The sequence below is a fragment of the Hemiscyllium ocellatum genome, chromosome 20, assembly GCF_020745735.1.
Source record: "Hemiscyllium ocellatum isolate sHemOce1 chromosome 20, sHemOce1.pat.X.cur, whole genome shotgun sequence".
NCBI classification, from domain to species: Eukaryota; Metazoa; Chordata; class Chondrichthyes; order Orectolobiformes; family Hemiscylliidae; genus Hemiscyllium; species Hemiscyllium ocellatum.
Genome location: NC_083420.1, coordinates 7,626,971 through 7,649,854, shown reverse-complemented (window position 1 = coordinate 7,649,854; position 22,884 = coordinate 7,626,971). Strand labels below are relative to the sequence as shown.

The 22,884-nt window shown below is 42.5% G+C and overlaps 1 protein-coding gene across 2 annotated transcripts in view; it reads left to right on the top strand.

Moving 5' to 3' along the window:
• mfsd1l (major facilitator superfamily domain containing 1-like) overlaps window positions 1-22,884 on the top strand; it is a 42,188-nt gene that overhangs the window by 5,776 nt on the left and 13,528 nt on the right. For both annotated transcript variants that reach the window (XM_060840125.1, XM_060840123.1), the window contains 7 exons: window positions 2,711-2,820; window positions 7,842-7,897; window positions 10,854-10,997; window positions 13,925-14,083; window positions 15,745-15,860; window positions 16,060-16,160; window positions 19,625-19,736. In XM_060840125.1, coding sequence (XP_060696108.1) covers window positions 2,711-2,820; window positions 7,842-7,897; window positions 10,854-10,997; window positions 13,925-14,083; window positions 15,745-15,860; window positions 16,060-16,160; window positions 19,625-19,736 — 798 coding nt within the window. The remainder of the gene's footprint in view (window positions 1-2,710; window positions 2,821-7,841; window positions 7,898-10,853; window positions 10,998-13,924; window positions 14,084-15,744; window positions 15,861-16,059; window positions 16,161-19,624; window positions 19,737-22,884) is intronic.

The window sequence follows — 22,884 nt, the reverse complement described above, 5'->3', positions numbered from 1 at the left end:
CATAACCATTCTAGGACAAGCCAACCAGAGACAAGTCAGAGTTCTTGGAAACCTTTCCAGGATGTTGCTGGCTATGGAAAGTTTGAGTTCTAAAGAAAGGCTGAACTTCTTTTTTTACACTGCAGCGTAGGAAGTTGAGATGACCTTTTACAGAAGCTTTTAAAATCTGAGAGGTACAGATAAGGTTAGGGGTCTTTTTCCTAGGATAGGGGATTTCAAGTCTAGGGGGCCACATATTTACAGTGAAAGGAGAGAGAAGTAACAGGCAAAAGTTTTATACTGAGGGTGGGTTATGTGTGGAATGTACTTCCTGAGGAGGAAGTGGTGGATGTGGGCACAGTAACTATGTTTAAAAGACATTTGGTTAAGTGCATGTATAGGAAAGATTTGGAGGGATATGGGCCAGGAGCAGGCAGGTTGGACTTAGTTTAGTTTAGTTTGAGATTATACAGAGGAACCTCAATTTTATCCGAGAAAGATGGGCAGGCACTATTTCGATCAGATAATTGATTATTTGGTTAATCGATTCAATGCCTTTCCTCTGGGACTTGGAGTTTTCTGTGAAGTCTGCTCCCTGTTCAGGGGATGATGCAGCAATGCACTGTGTGTGAGATCCAATCCACCCCATGCCCACCCCAATCCTTCCAACATCTCCCTCTGCCCGTCCGAACACAGCCCCCCAATACCACCATCTGCCTGGCCCCAACACCTCCTTCCACCCGCCCCCCCCCCAAACCATTCAGCACTGCCCCCTTTCTCCCCACCCCCCGCCCCAGGGCAGCTGGACTGGACACCAACAGTAAGACTGCTGCTACCTTTCTGGGGTAAGTCTCCAAGACACAGACAGACACGCACACATACACCTTTTTAACTGCAACTTTTTGACAAGTTCCACCTCTACCCTGAACAGGGCAATGTTAGAGAATATCGGGGGAAGGGCATTTAGGGATCCCCCCCCCCCTGCTGTGTAGGACTCCAGGGAAAGTGTGCAGAGAAGGAGAGCGGGCAGGAGGTCAGTCATTTAGAGACTGTGCCTGGGCTCTCATCTATGTCTAGGACTGTTCTCGGCAGAGACCGTTTTTAATTAGTGTAAACAAAAGACGAGATCAGTGTTGAAACAGCTCTTTCATGTCATGTTCCTATCTGGACCTTGAGATCTCCTTCAGATAATCCGATATTCAGGTAATTGAGGTTCCTCTGTATTTGGCATGGACGTGTTGGACCGAAGGGTCTGTTTTTGTGTTGTGATTCTATGATGAAATTGTAGAGCTGACTGAAAGGACCATTTGGTCCTATCTCCTTTTATTCCACTGCAGAGGATGGATATGATTTATTCCAAGGCTATGAGTGTGACTTGATGCTGCCAGATTCTGTTGTGCTCTGCCCACAATATCCTGGATGTGTACAGTATTCTTAGTCAGCATTTCACTGAATTCTGTCTACCTGCTGAATGTGTTTGGTGTGCAGCTATGGATTTCAATCTTGTCCTTTCCCTGAATCAGATGTCATTATGACTGAGAACTGCTTTTAATACATCTGAGAGTCGCAACAACTTCCTCCTTGTATTTCTGTCCACACAGCCAATGGACTGAACATGATGCTGTATTGACCTGAAGCATTTAAACCTATTGACGTGAAGGTTTATTACATTATTAATAATATTGAAATAAATATTTTTAATTAATTGTCCACCCAAAGCTTCATGTCAGCAAAATATTAAGTTCAATTCATTGGTTGTTAAAAGTATTTAACTATAATTAAATTTAAATATATTCAATTACCAAGCTACCAAGAAACAGCATGTAAATAGTTAACAGAAAATGTACATTAAACCATTTTAAGGAAGAATCTCTTTATTCTGATTGTTGAGTGACTGGAACAAGCTCCCATGTGGGATAGTGGGTACTGAAACATTAGAACTATACACAATGTAATTTTTAGAAATGATCTGTTACCATGGTGATTATTTTGCTGTTTTGAGCCTTATTTGAAATAGCAGTAGCTTGAGTTATAGAAACACTATCTCGTGGACTGGTCCAGTAGCGTCTTGCAAAGATAGATTTCTGCAGTAATGTTACTGATTTTCATTGTAATTTAAACTGTATTAAATCAAAACAATTCTTGTAATACAATGGGTACATTCTGCAATAACTTTCTCCTCTTGCTATCTGTAAAATTTAATGTGAATTAACTTTTGGACATGTAATAGATTTCTGGTTCTTCCTGTACTGGGTGCAGGGGTATTCACTGTTTGAGAGAGTGAGGACTGGAGATCAGAGTTGAGAACATGGTGCTGGAAAAGCACAGCAGATCAGGCAGCATCCAAGGAGCAGGTGAATTGACGTTTCAAGCCTAAACCCCTTCATAAGATGATGCCTGACCCATTCACTATTTGAGACCCATAAACTAGATCTGTACAGATGGGGATTAACTAATTTATAAAATGTGTGTTTGGGGATTCTGACTGGTTACAAGCTCAATGGCTAAACAAATTAGATGTGTAATGATTCGGAATGTTAGAGGTGGGTATTTGCCCAAGTTTGATGTTTTCTGTTGTCCTTGCATAACCATTTAGTGGTAGACCATTCCTGATGAAGGGCTTGTGCCCAAAACGTCGAATTTCCTGTGCCTTGGATGCTACCTGACCTGCTGCGCTTTAACCAGCAACACACTTTCAGCTCTAACCATTTAGTGGTGTCTGTCTTTCCAGAATCTCACTTGTCTCAATTCCACTGAGACCAATAGGACAACAGATTGTGTCGAGGGCCTGGGGATGACACCGCAGCAGTACAATCTTCTCTACGCTATCTATGCATGGACGTGAGTAACCTCTGCACCCGACAATAAATACACATGGAAAAGGAAACAAAGATTGGATGGGGGGTGGAGGAGGGGCTGAAAGACACACATGGATCAGCAGGTCATGATCTTGTTGAGTGATGGAGCAGGTGCAAGAGGATAAATTGCCTCCTGCTCCTAATTTGTATATTCATAAAACTGTCATCATCATCTTGTACTTGTAAGGTTGAAGCTGACTGTATGCAGTGAGTGCAATAGTCAGAGTTAATGTAGTAGAGTCTTGTAGCATGGACTGAGACTTTTCAGCCCATAGTGTCTATACCAGTCATCTCTCCGAGCAATTGCTGGAAAATGGCAGTCAGTCAACCAAATTAGAATTGATGCTTTGAATATAAGCTCTTCATGATGAGGAGCTTTATGTTCAAAACAAAGGCCTTGTGTTCAAAACAGTGATTCGCCTGCTCCTCGGATACTGCCTGACCTGCTGTGCTTTACCAGCACCACACTCTCAAATCTGATCTCCAGCATCTGATGTTCCTCTCAGCTTCTAGTTTGGTTGGGAAAAAGAATGCATAGGACAGTCCGTTTGGATAAGAAGTTTTTTTCAGGATACAAAATAGAGAATTGTGGTAATGATTGATTTTTTTTTGGACTGGAGACTGGTTGATTCTGAGGTTTTCCAAGAGTCAGTGCTGGAGGTATTCTTTATACCGATCAGAAAGCACTATTAATAAATTGGAGAGGGTTCAGAAGAGATCTGCAAGGATGTTACTTGGAATGGAGGGTTGGAGTTGTGAGGAGAGGCTGGGACATTTCTTCACTGGAGCATGGGAGGTTGACCGGTGACCTTCTGGAGATCTATAAAATCATGAGGAGCATAGAAGAGGTGAATAGCAAAGGTCTTCTCCCTAAGGTAGGTGGGCATATTTTTAAAGTGAGAGGGGGAAGATTTAAAAGGGAGTGAGGGGCAACTTTTCCATACACAGATGTGCCAGAGGAAATGGTAGATGCAGGTACAGTTAGAGCGTTTAAAAGTCATCAGGATGGCTATGTGAATCAGAAAGGTTTAGAGTATATGGGCCAGATGCAGGCAATTGGGGCTAGTTTAGTTTGGGAAACTTATTCTGCTCATAGCCCTGTATGCCATGGCATTTCCAGTATCCATCTAAATATTCCTTTTTAATATCTTGAGGGTTCTCATCTCTACCACCTTTTTAGCTGATTCCTGACTCTCTTGTGCTTAAACATTTATTAATGTGACCTACAATCATTGCCCCTTGTCAGCCTCAAAGGTTGAGAAGATTTTCCGTAACTAATCTGGTGTAGTCTATCCAGCTTGACTCTCTTGTGACCATAACTTTCTTGGCTCCATTCTTGTCCCTTGCCTCTTCCTTGAAGCATCCATCTGTAGTCAGTTACTGAAACACTTTGGGGCATTAACTGTGATATCCAATGTTTTGACATTCTTTTCTGACCTTTTTATTAAACGTGTGTTCTCCCATAGTCTTTTTAGCAAGGGACTGCATTCATTCAACAGTTGTTACCCTGTGATATCTTCGTTTTTAAAAAAAGTAATGGACAGTATCTGAAGTCATTTCAAACACTATGATATCATCATCGACTTCAAAAATGCAAAGTTGTTCATTTTGGAAGGGAGAAGGAAAGGACAGAGTATTACTTAAATGGAGAAAAACTGCAGAAAGCTGAAATACAAAGGGACTTCTGCATGAAATACAGAAAGCTAGCATAAAGGTGTAGCAGGTAATCAGGAAGGCTGATGGAATATTGGTTTTTACTTCAAGAGGATTGGATGTTAAGAGTAGGAAAGTCTTACTGCAACTGTACAAGGTGCTGGTGAAACCACATCTGGAATGCTGTGAACTGTTTTGGTCCTTTTTTTATTTAAGGAAGGATGTCATTTCAGTTCAGGGATGGCTCACTAGAATGATCCCTGGTAGGGAGGGATTGTCTTATGAGCAAAGGCTAAACCGGTTGGGAGTCCACTCACTGGAGTTGAGAAGAATGAGGTGATCTTATTGAAATGTATCGGATTCTTAAGGGGCTTGACTGGGTAAATGCTGAGAGGATATTTTCCCTCATGGGAATACTCCAGGCTAAGGTAGATTCTTGATCTGTAGGGGAATCAAAGGTTGCCCCTCAAAAGTGGACATGATGGGTGTCCGACCAACTATGATCCTACTGAATGATGGAGCAGGCTTGAGGTGCTGAATGGTCTCCACTTCCTATTCCTTATGGTCTCATGGACTCCAGCTTAACAAATATCCAACCTGTACATTTTCTCTGTGCACTCACAACTTCCAGCCGCAGTCACTGGTCTGTATTGAGAAATAGGAGCACCTGGCAAATTTTCTTCCTTTTTTATCGGAGAAAGGACCGCAGATTCTGTCGATCTGAAACAAAACCAGGCGTTGCTGGCAAACCTCAGCAGGTCTGGCAGCATCTGTGATGAAGAGTGACCAGATTTGAATGGTTAACCCTGCTTTCTTCCCACAGATGCTGCCAGACCTGCTGAGTTCCACCAGCAGTTTCAGATTTCTTCTTTCCTTTTGTAAAACCTGAACCTTTTGTGTCGAAAGACTTTGCCCCAGGTATCAATAGCACCTAGCAGCTTTAATACCATTCCATTTAATATGTTGCGCCTTTATTTCATTCAGCAATGCGACATGCTCCCAATAACCCTGGTTGCCTTGAAGTCCAATGAGCCAAGAGCTACCTCAGGTGGTCAATTCACTCTCAAATCTCCTGGCATGTTTTCAGATCAAACTGTGGTTCCCCCAACTGTTGTGGTGAGCTGTTTACAAAGATTCTTCTTTATATCTGTGGCTGTTTTACCTGGAGCATCAAAGGCTGAGGGGTTACCTTTTATAGAGGTTTATAAAATCGTGAGGGTAAATAGACAAGGTCTTTTCCCTGTGGTGGGTGAGTCCAGATCTAGAAGGCATAGGTTTAGGGTGAGAGGGGTCCTAAGGGGCAAGGTTTTTATGCAGAGGGTGGTGTGTGTATGGAATGAGCTGCCAGAGGAAGTGGTGGAGGCTGGTACCATGACAGCATTTAAAAACCATCTGGTTGGGTATATGAATAGGAAGGGTTTAGAGGGATATGGGCCAGATGCTGACAAATGGAACCAGATTAGGTTTGGATATCTGGTCGGCATGGACCAAATGGTCTGTTTCCGTGCAGTACATCTGATGCTATGTTTCCTTGCTGTAATTGAAACATATAATGTGGTGCTTGGTTTTCGCCATTTTAACCATTATTTTGATTATGCTGCTGCACTATTTGAAGCCCTCACCCAATGTATCTTGTTTCCAGCCCCCTGGATAAATGCAAGCCATTGTTAGGGGCATTAGCTGCAGCTCCATTACCACCTCCAGTGCTACAGTGAAGAAGGCTTGTATGTAATGACAGGAACAATGAGCTACCGTAACCTCACGTCCAACATCGTTTAATTTAGAAATGCATTGCAGATTTTGGCAAAAAATCTGCACCTTTGACCATTATTTACCCATTTTGTTTTCCGATAATGTAATCGTTCACTCTGGATACCAATTTCTACTTCAAAGCCCATTCCAGTAGCATGTCCACTACAACCAGCGTACCTTCACTAGGCAACAAATCAAAATAATTATTACAAAATAATGTCAGCAACACATTGTGGGACTCATTGTGTTTGTGTGTTGTGCCGATCATGCTTGTGAACTTTGTCTTTTCCCTGATAACCTACCTCTTTGCAGTTAGCAGAACTGGGGATTGCTGTAAAAAGTTATGGACCAGACCAAATCCCCTCAAAATATATTAAGTCGATAGCCTAGACCCTGACGTTTTCTTATTTTTAAGTCAGATGGGCAAACTTCAATTGGACAAACTTCCAGAATTGAAGCAAAATGCACTTTATTCATGCACTACAGTGAAAATACAACAAAAGAAATAATAAATTGGTACAACTTAACTCTATTGAATAATAGCTTATTTAACTACTAAACAATAACTGTTCCAATATGGTAACATCCCATAAACACACCCTTGGCAAAGGCAAATTCAGTAAAATAGATTGTGTCTCCTGTGATTCTAGCAGCAGGAAGAGAATGCCATCTTTTAGCTGGAACAGAGAGAGGAATAACAACTTTCACATCCAGCTTCTAGCGCCTCCATATCGAGCAGTGACTGAAAGCTAAAATTAAGAACTAAACAAAACAGAAATCGCTGTAAAATCTCAATGGGTCTGGCAGCATCTGTGGAGAGAAATCAGAGTTAACATTTCAGGTCCAGTGACCCTTCCTCAGAACTAAAACTAAAAATCCTGGTTCTGTAGGAGCTTGACCCCACCCATTCAGGCTGCTTCTATTGTTCCACTGTTTTAAAAAATAAAACCAAAGCCTTGCAAGCTGTTTATTGGCTTTGGAGCTGTTTGCTTGGCACCTCTGTTTCAATCTTTTTTCATTTTCTTAAAAAAAAGGGCAAAATACATCTCTTAAAACACAGAATCGTCACAAAAGCTTGCTCATACCTTTTCCAACTCCCTTTCTGCATTACATATTTTGTAACATCAATTTGTTGTGTATTTTGAGTCAAAGGTTCATTTTACATTGCCACGAGCAGTTCTCCTGCTGGTTTTCAGTGATTTCTGATCATATACAAGAGGTTTACCGGGTTACTCGATGTCCTGCTGGCAGAGACATTAAATGATGAAATGCCATTTGCATTGGCCTGTTGGATAGGCGGCAGGAATGAAGACTGAGTAAGTTCAACAGAAGTTTGCCATTGTTCCTTCATACCCCAATTAATGTATACTCTCTTTTGCCAGGGACTATAAGCTTGGCTTCTTTCCACAGAAGCTGAGGAATTTTATGGAAATGGGGAGGGTGGAAACTGGGCTCAGACCATGCAGTAGTCAACTGGGTGCTAAGAAAGAAAGGGAGGGGTGAGGATGGGCTCCAATTCAGTATTAGTTCTTTTGAAAAGCACAACATTCCTCAGCAGTTTTTGCATTTTGTTTCATAATTGTATTTTCTGTCTTGCAGCAACGCTGTGGTGGTGATACTGTCTGGTTTCTTCATTGACAAGCTGGGAAGTGGTGGTGAGTCTGAAGGCAGGGTATCACCTGGAGCACTCCTACCCAGTAGAACTGCTGATTTCAGATCAAAATAAACACTCTTCCTGATTTTGAGGTGCCGGTGTTGGACTGGGGTGTACAAAGTTAAAACTCACGCAACCCCAGGTTAAATCTTATATCCAACAATCTCCCATTGGTTCAATACTGTTGCTAATCTCTTCCTCCTGTTACATGCATAAGCAAAATATTAGATGGTAAAACAGGAACAAACAGGAAAAAAAACTAAAATGCAAGATCAGCTACGCATGTAACAGGAGGAATCCAGTGTCAGAAATCCAAAATTGGCCAAATGAGGAAATCGAGAAAAGTGGGACAATTCAAGTTAGCCAGATAGATAACTGGCAATGTTTTGCGCAAGAGATTAGCAACAGTATTGAACCAATGGGAGAATGTTGGATATATGAGATTTAAAAGCTACAAATTAATAGTTGGAGTTACTGTTGAAGTTTATAGGCTGGAGGGACAAATCCTCTCCAGGCCCCTGATCCTGAACTGGTTAGGAAAACATCTGTGCCAGGTTTCTGTTATTCACCACTACTTTACCCACCATTGATAGATAACCTGATTTTGAAAAGTCTGATAAAACTTTTGATTTCTAGGTGCTATAACAGGATTCAGCCTATTACCCTTGGCATGAGGAGCAAAGTTAAAAATCGGACAACCCCCAGTTATAGTCCAACAGGTGTAATTGAAAGCACGAGCTTTCGCACCGCTGCTCCCTCAGCAGCACAACCACCTGATGAAGGAGCAGCATCTGAAAACTAGTGTTTCCAATTAAACCTGTTGGACTAAACCTGGAATTAAGAAAAATGAGGAGGAATCTTTATAAGAATATAAAATGATGACGGGAGTAGGTAAGGTAGATGTAGGGAGGTTGTTTCCACTCTTTGGGTGAAGCGTCAAAATGAGGGGGAGCAGATTTCAGACTGAGCGGAGGAGGGACTCCTTCACCTAAAGGGTTGTGAATCTGTGGAATTCCGTGCTCTCTCGCTTAATGTCCTTAAAGCAAAGATAGATTTTTGAACAGTAAAGGAATTAAGAGATACGATGAGAAGGTGGGTAAGTGTAGCTGAGGCCATGAACAGATCAGCCATGATCTTACTGAATGGTGGAGCAGGCTTGAAGGGTCAGACGGCCTACTCCTGCTCCTAGTTCTTTATGTTCTGATTAGATTAGATTACTTACAGTGTGGAAACAGGCCCTTTGGCCCAACAAGTCCACACTGACCCTCTGAAGAGCAACCCACCCAGACCCATTCCCCTACATTTACCCCTTCACCTAACACTAAGGGCAATTTAGCGTGGCCAATTCACCTAACCTGCACATCTTTGGACTGTGGGAGGAAACCGGAGCACCCAGAGTGAAGGACTTTAGGCTCAATCTACAAACTTATTTTCTTTTATGTGTGAGCCAAGTCCTGCGTGCTCTTTTAAATAAAGCAATAGGAAAAAATATTTAATCTTACACTTAGTTTTATTCTATCAGTAAGTGGATAAAGTATACAGAGCTCTGGGTCTAAACCTTTCTGTCCGTGACAAACTACTAAGTAAGTCAGTTCACAAAGAACAAAAGACGTATATCTGTCCCTGACAGTCTTTTATACCATACAAAACATCATACCATCACTCAAGTGAAATTGTCTTCTAATTGGCTGTTGCTCTGACTCCATTCCCCGCCTCCTCGCATTCCCGGATGTCCGATCCCACGTGACCTTCCTTTGTCTCTGAAAAGGAGCACCACGCGCCTTCCTTTCGGGCGCAAAACGGCAAACTCGCATACTTCCGGGGCGCGAAACGGCCGATCACGTGATCTCCCGGCACTCTTCCGGAACGAGAAACAGGGAGACCACGTGACCGTGACCGCGCCCGCGTCTCAGAGCATCACGTGATCATCCTCTGCGCACGCATCAGAGGACCACGTGACCTCCAAACGCTGAGGACACGCCCACTCGAAAGTTTACCGGTAAGCTATATATATTCTTACAAGAGGAAACCCATGCAGATCAGGCATGATCTTACTGAATGGTGGAGCAGGCTTGAAGGGTCAGACGGCCTACTCCTGCTCCTAATTCTTATGTTCTGAGGCGGGAATTGAACCCGGATCTCTGGCACTGTGCTGTCTGACTGGGTAACTCTTATTTGGGTAACTTTTACCATTTCCAGAAGCTTCAAACCTCCTTCAGCATCAGTTGTGGTTTGTTACTGACCTCTTCCAAGCTGAAACCCAAGTGACTAATTAGCAACGTATCTTCTCAAAGATACATTATTTGCCAGAGTCAAGACCTTCATTAACATTCTGGGGGCAGATGACCATCCAGAGAAGCTGAATTGCAAAAGTGCAGGAACTAGTTTGTCTTTATGACCCTTTAAGCCAGTGTATTGTTACAGCATTAGATTAATTGAGTAGACAAATCCAAATGATATATGTTTGAACGCCAGAGAGAAATCAACTTAATGGTTTTCTTAACCATGACAGGAAATACATGCAGATTCTGCAGTAGTAATGATGACAAAATTGTCAGCATTCACTATTTATTACTTAGAAGCTGACAGCAATTTCGGGAGTCCACATCTGGACACTTACAAATCTGCAGGTTGGCGTTACTGATGGTGGTTTTTTTTTTAGTTTCTTTTATGGGTGTGCTGTTGCAGACTCCAAATTGCAGTTGGTTAGAAACTGACAAGAACATTCTTTTATTAGATCAAGGCTTTTTAAGATTTTTGAGATTTTTATTACAGCACTTTAAAAGACGTTGGTTGCTAAAATTGTAAAGTTAGACAACAAGGTGTATGAGTACTGTTGAACAGCTTTTTCTTATCCTTGATTTTAATTGCTGTTTAAATGTTGAGTCTTTCTCTTGTGAAAATCAAAATTATTTGTTTCTGATTCTGTCCTCTCACCCCATCCCCCACCACCATAGTTGGGATCATCCTTTTCTCCATCCTTATTGTTCTGGGTTCGGCTACTTTTGCTTTAGGATCTCACTTCAAGGGCACATGTTACCTCTTGCCTCTGATGTTCATTGGCCGACTTCTCTTTGGCTCAAGCAATGGATCACTGATCAGTGAGTACCAGTTCTGGCCTAATTGTAGTAGATTGTGAATTAACCAGCCGAGAGGATTCGTGTTGATTTCCTTTTCAGTATGAATGTACAACTGAAAATACTTCAATGTTAACTTTCCAGAATAATCTCACATTTATGATAACTATTTCTCTCCCACTGTTTCAATCCCAGTTCCCTGAAGGATTGAATGGAAAATGTCTAGTTTGGAAATGTAAATGGAAAGATGTGGAAAAACATGTAGCACTTGGTAGGGGCTATGAGTACAATTAATGGATTCTTCTCATGACATTGTTCACAACATTTATTTTTTAACTGTGTCCCATACAATTGCCTACTGTAGAAGCTTTTTTTTCAATTGAAACAGTATCTTTAAAGAAAAGAAGGTAAGGTTCACAATTTTGAGAGAAATCCATTGGCAGAACTCCATGTTTGCTGCAGGGTGTTTCACTCATCCCTGTGTTTGGTCACCGTGGGATAACTTTGGAGTTTTAATGAGAGAGTGCTATGGCTTTGCCACATCTTGAGTTCCATACCAGAAACCAAATTGTTTTGGAATAGCCCTGATTTTTGTTAGCAATAGTCCAGAACTTGAAAATATCTTGAATCTGATTTGTTGTCTGAGTATCTATTTATATTGAATTTATTATCTTCTGGGATGGACATTTTCCTTCGCTAAGAGTTTAAATTAGAGTCCTTGGGAAGACCAGATTTGTCTTGTCCAGATTCCATGTTGCTTTGTAATGATGCAGTCCGAGCACGTTCTATCTGTGTTGGATGTACTTAGTGCATTTATTTCAGGGACAAAGTGTAAATGTCACTGGACTAGTCCTTCAAAGGCCCATAATCTGAGGACATAAATTTAAATTCTCCTGTGGCAGCTGGGGAATTTAAATTTAACGAGTAAATCAGAATTTAAAGATAATTATCGTGCCCAATATTATTGAGACTATCACCATTTGATGTAAAAATCCTTCAATCTGCCATCCTTGCCCAATCTGGCCCACACATGACTCCAGACTCTCAGTCAAAGTAGTTGATTCTGGATTGCCTTCTGAAATGGCAGAGGAAGCCACTCCCTTGGGCAATTAGGAAGGGCATAGCCAGCAACACCAAACCTTCCCTGAAAGACTGAATGGGAGAATATTGGAAGTGGAGCTAGTGAAGGTGCCCCCTAGTCTATAGGGCAGCGGTGCTGCTGCCTTCTGCTCCTCAAAGGTTTGCAGGGTTATGCAAATATTACCTCCTGGTGGCAGGCAGCAGAATGAAGATATCCCACCGAATGGATCAGTCACTACCTTTTTAATTTGTCAATGGCGGTTGGTTTAGCTCAGTTGGCTGGACAGTTGGCTTACAAAGCAGTGTGATGCTAACAGCTTGGGTTCAATTCCCATCACTGTCTGAGGTTACCTTGTAGGAATCTTAACCTCTCCCCTTGCCTGAGATGTGGTTGCATGAGAGAGCAGCCCTATGGTGGGGTAAGACCATGGCAACTTTTGATTTTTGTCACGGTCTCAGCAGAGAGCACAATGGAAATGTATCATGATGTCAGTGTCACATGACTATGTAGAACAATCTGGAAGGAGGTCTGACTGAGGTTTGAGAGAGAGAGTGTGTGTGTCTTTGTGTCTGCTGCACTTTTTAATTAGTCTTGAGAGTAGCTGACTGAACTTGAGAACTGGTTGACATGAGTCAAAAGAAATGTTATTTTTGGAGTGGTGGGAGGTGGCATTGACAAATGGGGGACCTTGGTTCAGTGTTTGGATCTCAGCTTTACACAAGATACATTTAACAAGTTGGGTGAGGGAATAAGAATTCAGGTTTCCATGTTTTGTTGATGATGCACAACTAGTTGGGATTGTGAGCAGTGAAGAGAACGTATAGATGCTTTGGGACGGTATTAGACAAGTCGAGTGAATGGGAAACAGCTTGGCAGATGCTGTATAATGTGGATAAATGTGTAATTGTCCACTCCATAGACCAACAGAATGTCAGGCTACTATTTAAGTGATTGATTGGGAATTATTAATATGCAAAGGGAGCTGGGTGCCCTGGTATACTGGTCACTGAAGGCATGCAGTTTGACAGACAAATGATATATTGTGAGAGGGTTTGTGTAGAGGAGCAACAAAATCTTACTGTAGTTTTACAGGGCCTTGGTGAGACTGCACCAAGTACTGTGTGCAGTTTTGGTCTCCCCACCTGAGAAAGGATATGTCACTACTGAGGGAGTTCAGTAGAGGTTCATTTGATGATTCCTGCAGTGGCATGTTTGTCAGATAAGGGGAGAAGGGGCGTGTATTCACTGGAGTTTAGAGAATGAAAGGCGATCTCATTGAAACACACCATGTTCAGACAGGGCTGCACAATACATGGAGGAGTTACGTTTCCTCTGGCTGAGAGAGAGGATTCCCACAATGAAGGCTTTGCAATCTTGGGTCATTCTTGATGTGGAGGTGTCGCTGTTGGACTTGGGTGGACAAAGTCAGAAGTCACATGGCACCAGGTTATAGTCCAATGGGGATTTACTTGAAATCACAAGCCTTCAGAGCGCTGCTCCTTTGTCAAGTAAAGTCCACTCTGAAAGCTTGTGATTTCAAATAAATCCCTGTTGGACTATAACCTGGTGCCACGTGACTTCTGACTCCGGTCACTCTGTATGAGGTGAAAAATGTCTTCGTTCAGAGGGTGGTGAACTTGTGGATATCTGTACCACAGGGGGAAGTGAGGACCGAATACTGAATGTGTTCAAGAAAGAAGTGGATTGCGAGAGGCTGAAGTAGTCGAGGGGCGTGGGGGTGAAAACAGCAATAAGACATTGGGATAGAAGATCAGCCTTGGTCTCACTGTGCGGAATGGCCTTCTGCTCCTGTTTTCTCACCTTTTGTATTTTCTTCCCACCCATCTCCCCCCGCCCCCTCACCTCCCAGTTGCTCAGGACCGAATTATTGCATTCTGGTTTAAAGGTAAGGAGCTTTCGCTGGCTTTCGGCCTACAGTTGACTTGTTCCCGTCTGGGCAGTGTCCTCAACTTCTTCCTAACGTCCTCCATTGAGAGAAACTTTGGAATTCAGTGGACACTTTGGGGAGGTAAGAATTTATTTTTTTTTGTTTTGAGGGAGAAAAGTTTCTTAATGTTTAAGTTTCAGGAGGTTGAAGGGAAAAGAAATCTTAGTGATCAGTAATAATCCTCTTGAAGATCAGAGCAGGCTCGAGGGGGCCAAATGGCCTACTCCTGCTCCTATTTCTAATGGTCTTATGTCTTACATTGGGAGTAAATCTAAATATGATAAGTGCTGCTTATTCAGTTTGTCTTAACGTAATCATTGGTTAGTAGTCAGATTACCGTTCACCTGTTAATGTTTATTTTAATTCATCAATAACTAAAAAAAGTGCAAATACAAATCCTGTACATCATAGCATGTACATCAAACTGGTGTTTAAGACCAGCCCAGTGCCACTAATGCTCCCTCTAACTGTAGAAAGGAGGAAAATTGGTGCCTGGAGAGTGACTTGCATTTAGCAAAATCTCTTTCTAAAGATATTCAGTAAATTTCATGACCTCGTAACTCGACGTCACTGAATGCCTCTGGTGTTATAACTTTTGACCCCATGAACTTAGTGCTTTCCTGTAGTGATTTCAGTTACCTCAGTCCCATTCTTTATTTATTGTACCTAGTTGTGTTTCAGGTTGGTTGCAGGTAATGATTTGGGTTGTTGTTGTTTGAATGCATATAAAGTCACTTCCTATGGGGAGAAGCTACAGCAGCCTGAACACACGCACCAGCCGGTTTTGGAACAGTTTCTACCCTACTGTTGTTAGAATACTGAATGGACTCTCAAACTCTGAATATTCACCTGTCCCTGTGTTTTTGTTTTTGCCGCTGTTTACCTATTATTTACTATCTATGCAACTTAACTCTGTGATCTGCCTGTATTGCTCGCAAGACAAAGCTTTTCACTGTGCCTCAGTACACCTGACAATCAATTCAATTCAATTCAATTCAATTGTATGGTGGGCTCATAGGGGTGGACTTGTTGAACTGGGATGAACTTGCGGGTGTGGACTTGTTGAACCGGGGTGGGCTCGCAGGCGTAAACTTGTAATGTTTCTGTCTGAATAAATCTGACTTGAGGAAAGATTGGCTCTAGTTTCATCCTTCACTCATTGGCTATTGGGGAGCTTCACGTTCCTCCCTCTTTCATTGTCTCTCTGGCTTTTTCAGACTTTCCTTCCTTAAGCTGTTCCCAACTCTTTTGGCTCAGTATCCATTTTTGTTAGGAAGCCTCCGAAAGATTTTGGGACATTGTATAAAGAATGGGTATGATATAAATATGAGACTGCACTTGGCAGCTGTTAAGGTCTGACTGCCACAGTGGAGGAGATGGCCTAGTGGAATTATTGCTAGATTACCGAGGTCTCTGGATTAATAATGTTCTGGGGATTGGGTTCAAATTCTGTCATGGCAAATGGAATAAAAAAAGACGAATGTCTAATGATGACCATGCAACTGCTACCGATCATTGGTAAAATCAGTCTGGTGCACTAACTTCCTTCCCTGAGGGACATCTGCCCATATCTTGTGTGGCCAACATATGACTCCAGACTCTTAATTGCCTCTGGGCAATAAATGGTAGCCTAGCCAGTGATGCCCTCATTCTGTTAATGAGTATAAATAGAAAATCAGAGTTTTTGGATTGATGCAGTTGCTGTTTATAAACTAATCAATCGTCTGCTTCATTTTTCTCAGGTATGTTGCTGTGTGTTCTTAGTTTTGTCTTCACCATCGTTGTTAGTGTCCTGGATAAAGTTGGCACAAAACAGCTTGGACTAGATGCTGTCCTTCTGGAGGATTCTAAAAAAGTGGTGCGTGATTTAAGGATCTCGGGGGGGATTCGGCCTTCTGTAAGCTGTCTGTATTTGCCTCAGTAGTTGTTACCTGAAATGGAGCAGGATTCCTGGTCCCTGATGGAGGGATCCACAAGATTTCATCACACGTTGCTCGAGTTGACTTTAACCTCCACCAGGATGCTGTTGTCTTACCATTTTTCTTCTTTCGCCTCAGCGTTTCCAAGATATTCGTTATTTGTCTCTCCGCTACTGGCTCCTTGTGGTCACCATCATGTTCTTTTACAACGGGATCTTCCCATTTGTTGCTGATGCCAGGTGAGGGGTGTTCCCCTGTTTTAAAATGTCCAGGATCTGAAACCCTTGTACCACATTCCTCTTGGGTCTCATTGATCTTTTCGCAGGTTGCGAGTATTTGAGAGTTTTGATGCGTGGGGCGGCACGGTGACTCCGTGGTTAGTGCTGCTGCCTCACAGCGCCAAGGGCCCAGGTTCGATTCCAGCCTTGGGCAGCTGACTGTGTGGAGTTTGCACATTCTCCCCGTGTCTGTGTGGGGTTCCTCCCACCATCCAAAGACGTGCAGGTTAGGTGACTTGGTCATGCTAAATTGCCCATCGTATTAGATACATTAGTCAGAGAGAAATGGGTCTTGGTGGGTTATTCTTCGGAGGGTCAGTGTGGACTTGTTGGGCCAAAGGGCCACACTGTAGGGAATCTAATCTAATCTCTGCATGCTACAAGAACAGTTATTCCCCCATGGTGGAAGAGTGTGGTCACTGTATAAGCAGGGGAAGGCTGCAAAAGTATATGTTTTGTTTTTAGTGTAGATGTTTAAATTTTCTTTAACCTGGTCATGGGAGTGTGTGTATTTGGAATGGGGTGGCTTAATCCTCTTTTGTCCCGTATGCTGTTGGCGTATGTTTTAACACAATAGGATCTCCACCTTTCAATCTTTTTCATCCCTGGTGAGGGTGAGGGCTGCACAACAGTAATTATTAGAAATAACCATAAAGACAAGTGCCAAGGAGCAAAGCTTCGGAATAAAGTCAGTGTTTTGCCATTCTTGTCAAGTAACAGAGCTAGAGAGAGGAAAAACTAATCTGCCCCAATGTAGGATGATAAGGGGGAGGGAGCTGGTGTCTGGGGCTGAGCTGAGGAGTTGGGTTTAACCAACACTGACCCTAAGTCACCTCTTGGAGGGGAAACAGTCCAGGCAGTCTCCGCAGAATTTCATCCGAGTGAGTCAACATTCAGCCTGGGGTTACCCCTCTCAGCCTGCCAGTTACCCCACTACCACCACCACCCTGTCCCATCTCTGCCAGTCCCCCACATGCCCATCTACCCTTCCCCCTCTTAGCTGTCTTTTTCTCTATCCCCTATCAGATTCTCCCATTCTCACTGATAATTATCCCTATAGCCCCGCTCTCGGCTTCTAAACAGGAACTGAGTCAGGGTGGTGTTGGCAGGTATCCTTTTTCACATTCTACAGTGTGATTCTGCTGCTGCTGCTGGTATATGAATGGGGTTCTGGTCTGTGCAGGACTATACGTACAAAAGCAGTTTCATTACATTACTGTTGTGAAATTCCAGTTGAGTATTTGTTGGAACCTCTAGCATTTAGTTATTTAAAACATAAACTGTGGAAACTAAATAAACATAGTGCGCAGTCTGGCGGCACCTGAGAAGAGAGAACAGTTAATGTTTGAAGATCGATATGACAGTTCTTTTGTTATTGAACTCAAAACATTAAGTCTGTTTCTGTCCATAAGACACAGGAGTGGAAGTAAGGCCAATCGGCCCATCGAGTCCACTCCGCCATTCAATCATGGCTGATGGGCATTTCAACTCCACTTACCAGCATTCTCCCCGTAGCCCTTAATTCCTCGAGACAAAAAGAATCTATCAATCTCTGCCTTGAAGACATTTAGTGTCCCAGCCTCCACTGCACTCTGCGGCAATGAATTCCACAGGCCCACCACTCTCTGGCTGAAGATGTCTCCGCATTTCTGTTCTGAATTGACCCCCTCTAATTCTAAGGCTGTGTCCACGGGTCCTAGTCTCCTTGCCTAATGGAAACAATTTCCTAGCGTCCACCCTTTCCAAGCCATGTTTTATCTTGTATGTCTCTATTAAGTCTCCCCTTAATCTTCTAATCTCCAATGAATACAATCTCAGGATCCTCAGCCGTTCCTCATATGTTAGACCTACCATTCCAGGGATCATCCGTGTGAATCTCCGCTGGACACGTTCCAGTGCCAGTATATCCTTCCTGACGTGTGGGAACCAAAACTGGACACAGTACTCCAAATGGGGCCTAACCAGAGTTTTATAAAGTCTCAGTAGCACAACGGTGCTTTTATATTCCAACCCTCTTGAGATAAGTGACAACATTGCATTCGCTTTCTTAATCACAGACTCAATCTGCATGTTTACCTTCAGAGAATCCTCGACTAGCACTCCCAGATCCCTTTGTCCTTTGGCTTTACGAATTTTCTCACTGTTTAGAAAGTAGTCTATGCTTTTATTCTTTTTTCCAAAGTGCAAGACCTCGCATTTGCTCACGTTGAATTCCATCAGCCATTTCCTGGACTCTCCCAAACTGTCTAGATTCTTCTGTAGCCTCCCCACTTCCTCAGTACTACCTGCCTGTCCACCTAACTTCGTATCATCTGCAAACTTCGCTAGAATGCCCCCAGTCCCTTCATCCAGATCATTAATATATAATGCGAACAGCTATGGCCCCAACACTGAACCCTGCGGGACACCACTCATCACTGGCTGCCATTCCGAAAAAGAACTTTTTATCCCAACTCTCTGCCTTCTGTCAGACAGCCACTCTTCAATCCATCCCAGTAGCTCACCTCGAACACCATGTGCCCTCACCTTGCTCAGCAGCCTCCCGTGTGGCACCATATCAAAGACCTTTTGAAAGTCAAGATAGACCACATCCACTGGGTTTCCCTGGTCTAACCTACTTGTCATCTCTTCAAAGAATTCCAACAGGTTTGTCAGGCATGACCTCCCCTTACTAAATCCATGTTGACTTGTTCTAATCAGACTCTGCTCTTCTAAGAATTTAGAACCCTCATCCTTAATGATGGATTCTAGAATTTTACCACCAACCGAGGTTAGGTTAATTGGCCTATAATTTTCCATCTTTTGTCTTGATCCTTTCTTGAACAAAGGGGTTACAACAGCGCTCTTCCAATCATCCGGGACTTTCCCTGACTCCAGTGACTCTTGAAAGATCTCAACCAATGCCTCCACTATTTCCTCAGCCACCTCTCTCAGAACTCTAGGGTGTATCCCATCGGGGCCAGGAGATTTATCAATTTTAAGACTTTTTAACTTTTCTAGCACTATCTCTTTTGTAATGGCAACTATACTCAACTCAGTCCCTTGACTCCCTTTAATTGTTGGGATATTACTCATGTCTTCCACTGTGAAAACTGACGCAAAGTACTTGTTAAGTTCTCCTGCTATTTCCTTATCTCCCATCACTAGGCTTCCTGCATCAGTTGCTGTCAAATCTCCTGGGTTTCTCCAGCAATTTCTGTATTTGTTTCAGATTTCCAGTATACGTACTATTTGCTTTTATGTGGAAACCTGTTGAACTTTACTGAAATTGCCTATTCAAAAAGTGTGGTGCTGGAAAAGCAGGTCAGGCAGCATCTGAGGAGCAGGAGAGTCAACGTTTCGAGTAGAAGTCCTTTATCTTGAATGTAAATCTGTTACCCTATAACTCTGACCTAAATTTGAAGAGGCCTTTGTTTGTTTTCCAGCAAATTTATTCAGGATAAATATTCTGGGTACAGTCAGCAAGAAGCCTCCTATATTGCTGGTGCTATCTACGATGCCTCACTGCTGCTGTTTTCAGTCGCTGGGATCCTTGTTGTGAGTACCATCTGGTTTACCTCATCGCACAGCAGTTTGGGATCACTTGGTTTGAGAGCGAGTGAACAAGCTTGGGTGTTGTTTGTTTGACTATCCCTGACTATAGCTGGAAGTAGATCAGAACACCGCTTAAACTGACCTTTAATCTAGAATATCGCTTCATCAAAATGTGAATGTGTGTCTGAAATGCACTCCATTAATGGTCCATTTGTCTGCTTAGAATGATTAAGCTTATTTGTCTGTTGTGTGAAAAAACACACACTGTGTGACAGGAAGGTTTAAATATCTTGGAAGAGATTGTGTGAGAGCTCATTTAACCATTTCAATTTTTACAGTGCATTTGCAGGTGCTCGGTGCGAACCTAAATTTGAACTGGGTTCAATCTGCTATTTAAAATGCCTGTTCCTGTATAATGTGTCATAGGCTATTTTTAAACCATGTAACTGGAAGATATAGGAGCAGGATTGGGCTAGAGTCTGCTCTGCCATTCAACCACGGCTGATATGTTTCTCAACCCCATTCTCCTGCCTTCTCCCTGTAACCCTTGATCCCCTGACTAATTAAGAGCCTATTTATCTCTGTCTTAAATACACTGAGACTTGATCTCCATGGCCCCCTGCAGCAGTGAGTTCCACAAATTCCCTGCCCTCTGGAACAAATTCCTCCTCACCTCAAATTCTAAGGGGTCATCCCTTCACTCTGAGGGTGTGCCCTCGAGTCCTAGTCTCTCCCTCTTCTCCACGTCCACTCTATCCAGGCGCCTCAATATTCTGCAGGTTTCAATGAGATCGCCTCATGTCCGACTAAACTCCATCGAGTGCAGACCCAGAGTTCTCAGCTACTCCACATATGAAAAGCACTTTATCCCCAGGATCATTTATGTAAATCTCCTCTGAATCCCATCCAACCTCAGCATATCCTTTTGTGAAGAGGCCCCAATGTCCTCTCCATGTTCTAAATACGGCTGATCAAAGCCTTATGCAACCTCAGCAAAATATTCTTGTTTTGAAATTCTAGCCCTTTCAAATGCGTGCTAATGTTTGCCTTCCTAACATGCAGGTTCTGTTGGCAATTAATCTTAAGGGAACCTTGAACCTGGACCCTAAAGTCCTTTTGTGCTTCAGATTTCCAAAGCCTTTCCCCATTTAGAAAATAGGCTACACCTCTATTCTTACTATTAAAGTTCATAACCTCTCACTTTCCCACATAGTATTCCATCTGCATACTCTCCTAGTCTGTCCAAGTCCTTCTGCAGCCTCCCAGCTTCCTCAATACGACCTGTCGACATATTGAGACTGTTCTGATCAGGGAATCTTTTGATTGTGAAAATGCTGTGTTACTATTTGGGGTTGCTGGAGGAGGTGCATGAATTTACAAGGGCAAAAGGAGTTGTTTAAAACTGACACTTGGAAAAGATAATGTCGTCAGTATTTCAGAAAAACTACAAAGATCTAACTTGACAGGTGAAGTGGAGGGCAGCAGAGAAAGGGATCACCCTCCATGTACAAATGAATAACAGCAGACCACTCGGCCCTTTGAGCCTGCTGTACCATTCAATAAGATCATGGCCGATCTGATTTTAACACCAAAACTCTACATATTCCTGATAATTGTCCATCCTCTTGATAATCAAGAATCAACTACTTCTGTCTTAACGATATTCAAAGGTCCTGTATCCACGAGCTTTTGAGGAAAACAATTCCAAATATAACCCTCAGAAAATGTTTCCTCATCTCTGTTTTAAATGGCTGACTCTTTATAATTAAACAGTGACCTCTTGTTCCAGATTCTCTCACAAGAGGAAGCATCATCCTTTCCAGGTCCATCCGATCAAGTCTCCTCAGGAACTTTTATGTTTCAGTTCAGTCACCTCTGACCCTTCTAAACTGAAGAGGATACAGGCCCAGTCTATCTAGCCTTCCCTCATAGGGCAATCTGCCATCACTCCAGTATTAGTCGAGTAAACTTTCTGTGATCTACTTCCAATGCATTATCATCTTTCTACAAGTAAAGTGCCGAATACTATACAAAATACTGAAGATGCGGTCTTACCAATGCTATGTATAACTGGAGCATAGTGTCCCAACGCTTTCATCCAATTCCCATTGTAATAAACATGATATTCTATTATCTTTCCTGATTTACTTGCTGTACCTGCATACTAGCCTTCAGTAATTCATGCACTCTGGCACCCAGATCTCTCTGCATCTTGGAGCTCTGTAATCTCTCACCTTTTTAGATAGTTAGATGAGGTATGTTGCAGAGTGATTGTAATGAATGTGAGGACGGTTTGAGAAAGCAGAGTGTAACATATCATGACAGCATGGGCTTCATACAGGGCAGATTGGTGGTGTTTGCACATGTTACCTTTAACACTATTGAAAATATTAGTCAATTAGGAATAAAATAAATATAACTTCAAAATTCACTTGCATAGAGCAATGATCTGATATCCCTGATAATGATAGACTTGGAATCTTAATGAGACAAATTTTTGTCTAATTAATGTCTCAATTTATTAACTCTGAATCTCAGTACTGTGTCCTGTACTTGTAATCTGTAATTTATTGTTTGGGAAATATGCTTGTGATCTGTTATTGCATGGTTGTGGAGTGTTAATATCAGGCTATGAGCCTGGAGTTCATTGTACACAGGCCATTGGACCCAATGCAAAGATCATGATCAGATCCTAATGAATACTGGAATGAATTGTTCGACTTTGTCTAATGCTGATGCACGACTAAGTTGTTACTTTTAAGTACGTTGCTTGACAATTAAAGAAATAAAACATCGCTGGGTTGCATTTGACAATTCTGGCCAGGGGAGGGAGCCTGTTCATGCCCTAAAATAATTTTTCTCTGTTTTAAAAACAACACCAGGACTACTTTTGTTGTTGTTTTATGTCTTTGGATGTTTTTTGGATCTACTTTCCATTCAGTTTGTCTTCTTTTATAACCAAATTAATCCTTGCTCTCTCCACTCCTTTGAAATAAATTCTCCAACCCACTTAGTCTAATCTCTCTCTCTCTGTCTCTCTCTCTCTGTCTCTCTCTCTCTGTCTCTCTCTCTCTGTCTCTCTCTCTCTGTCTCTCTCTCTCTGTCTCTCTCTCTCTCTCTCGTCTGTGTTTGTCTATCTTTCTCTCTCTCT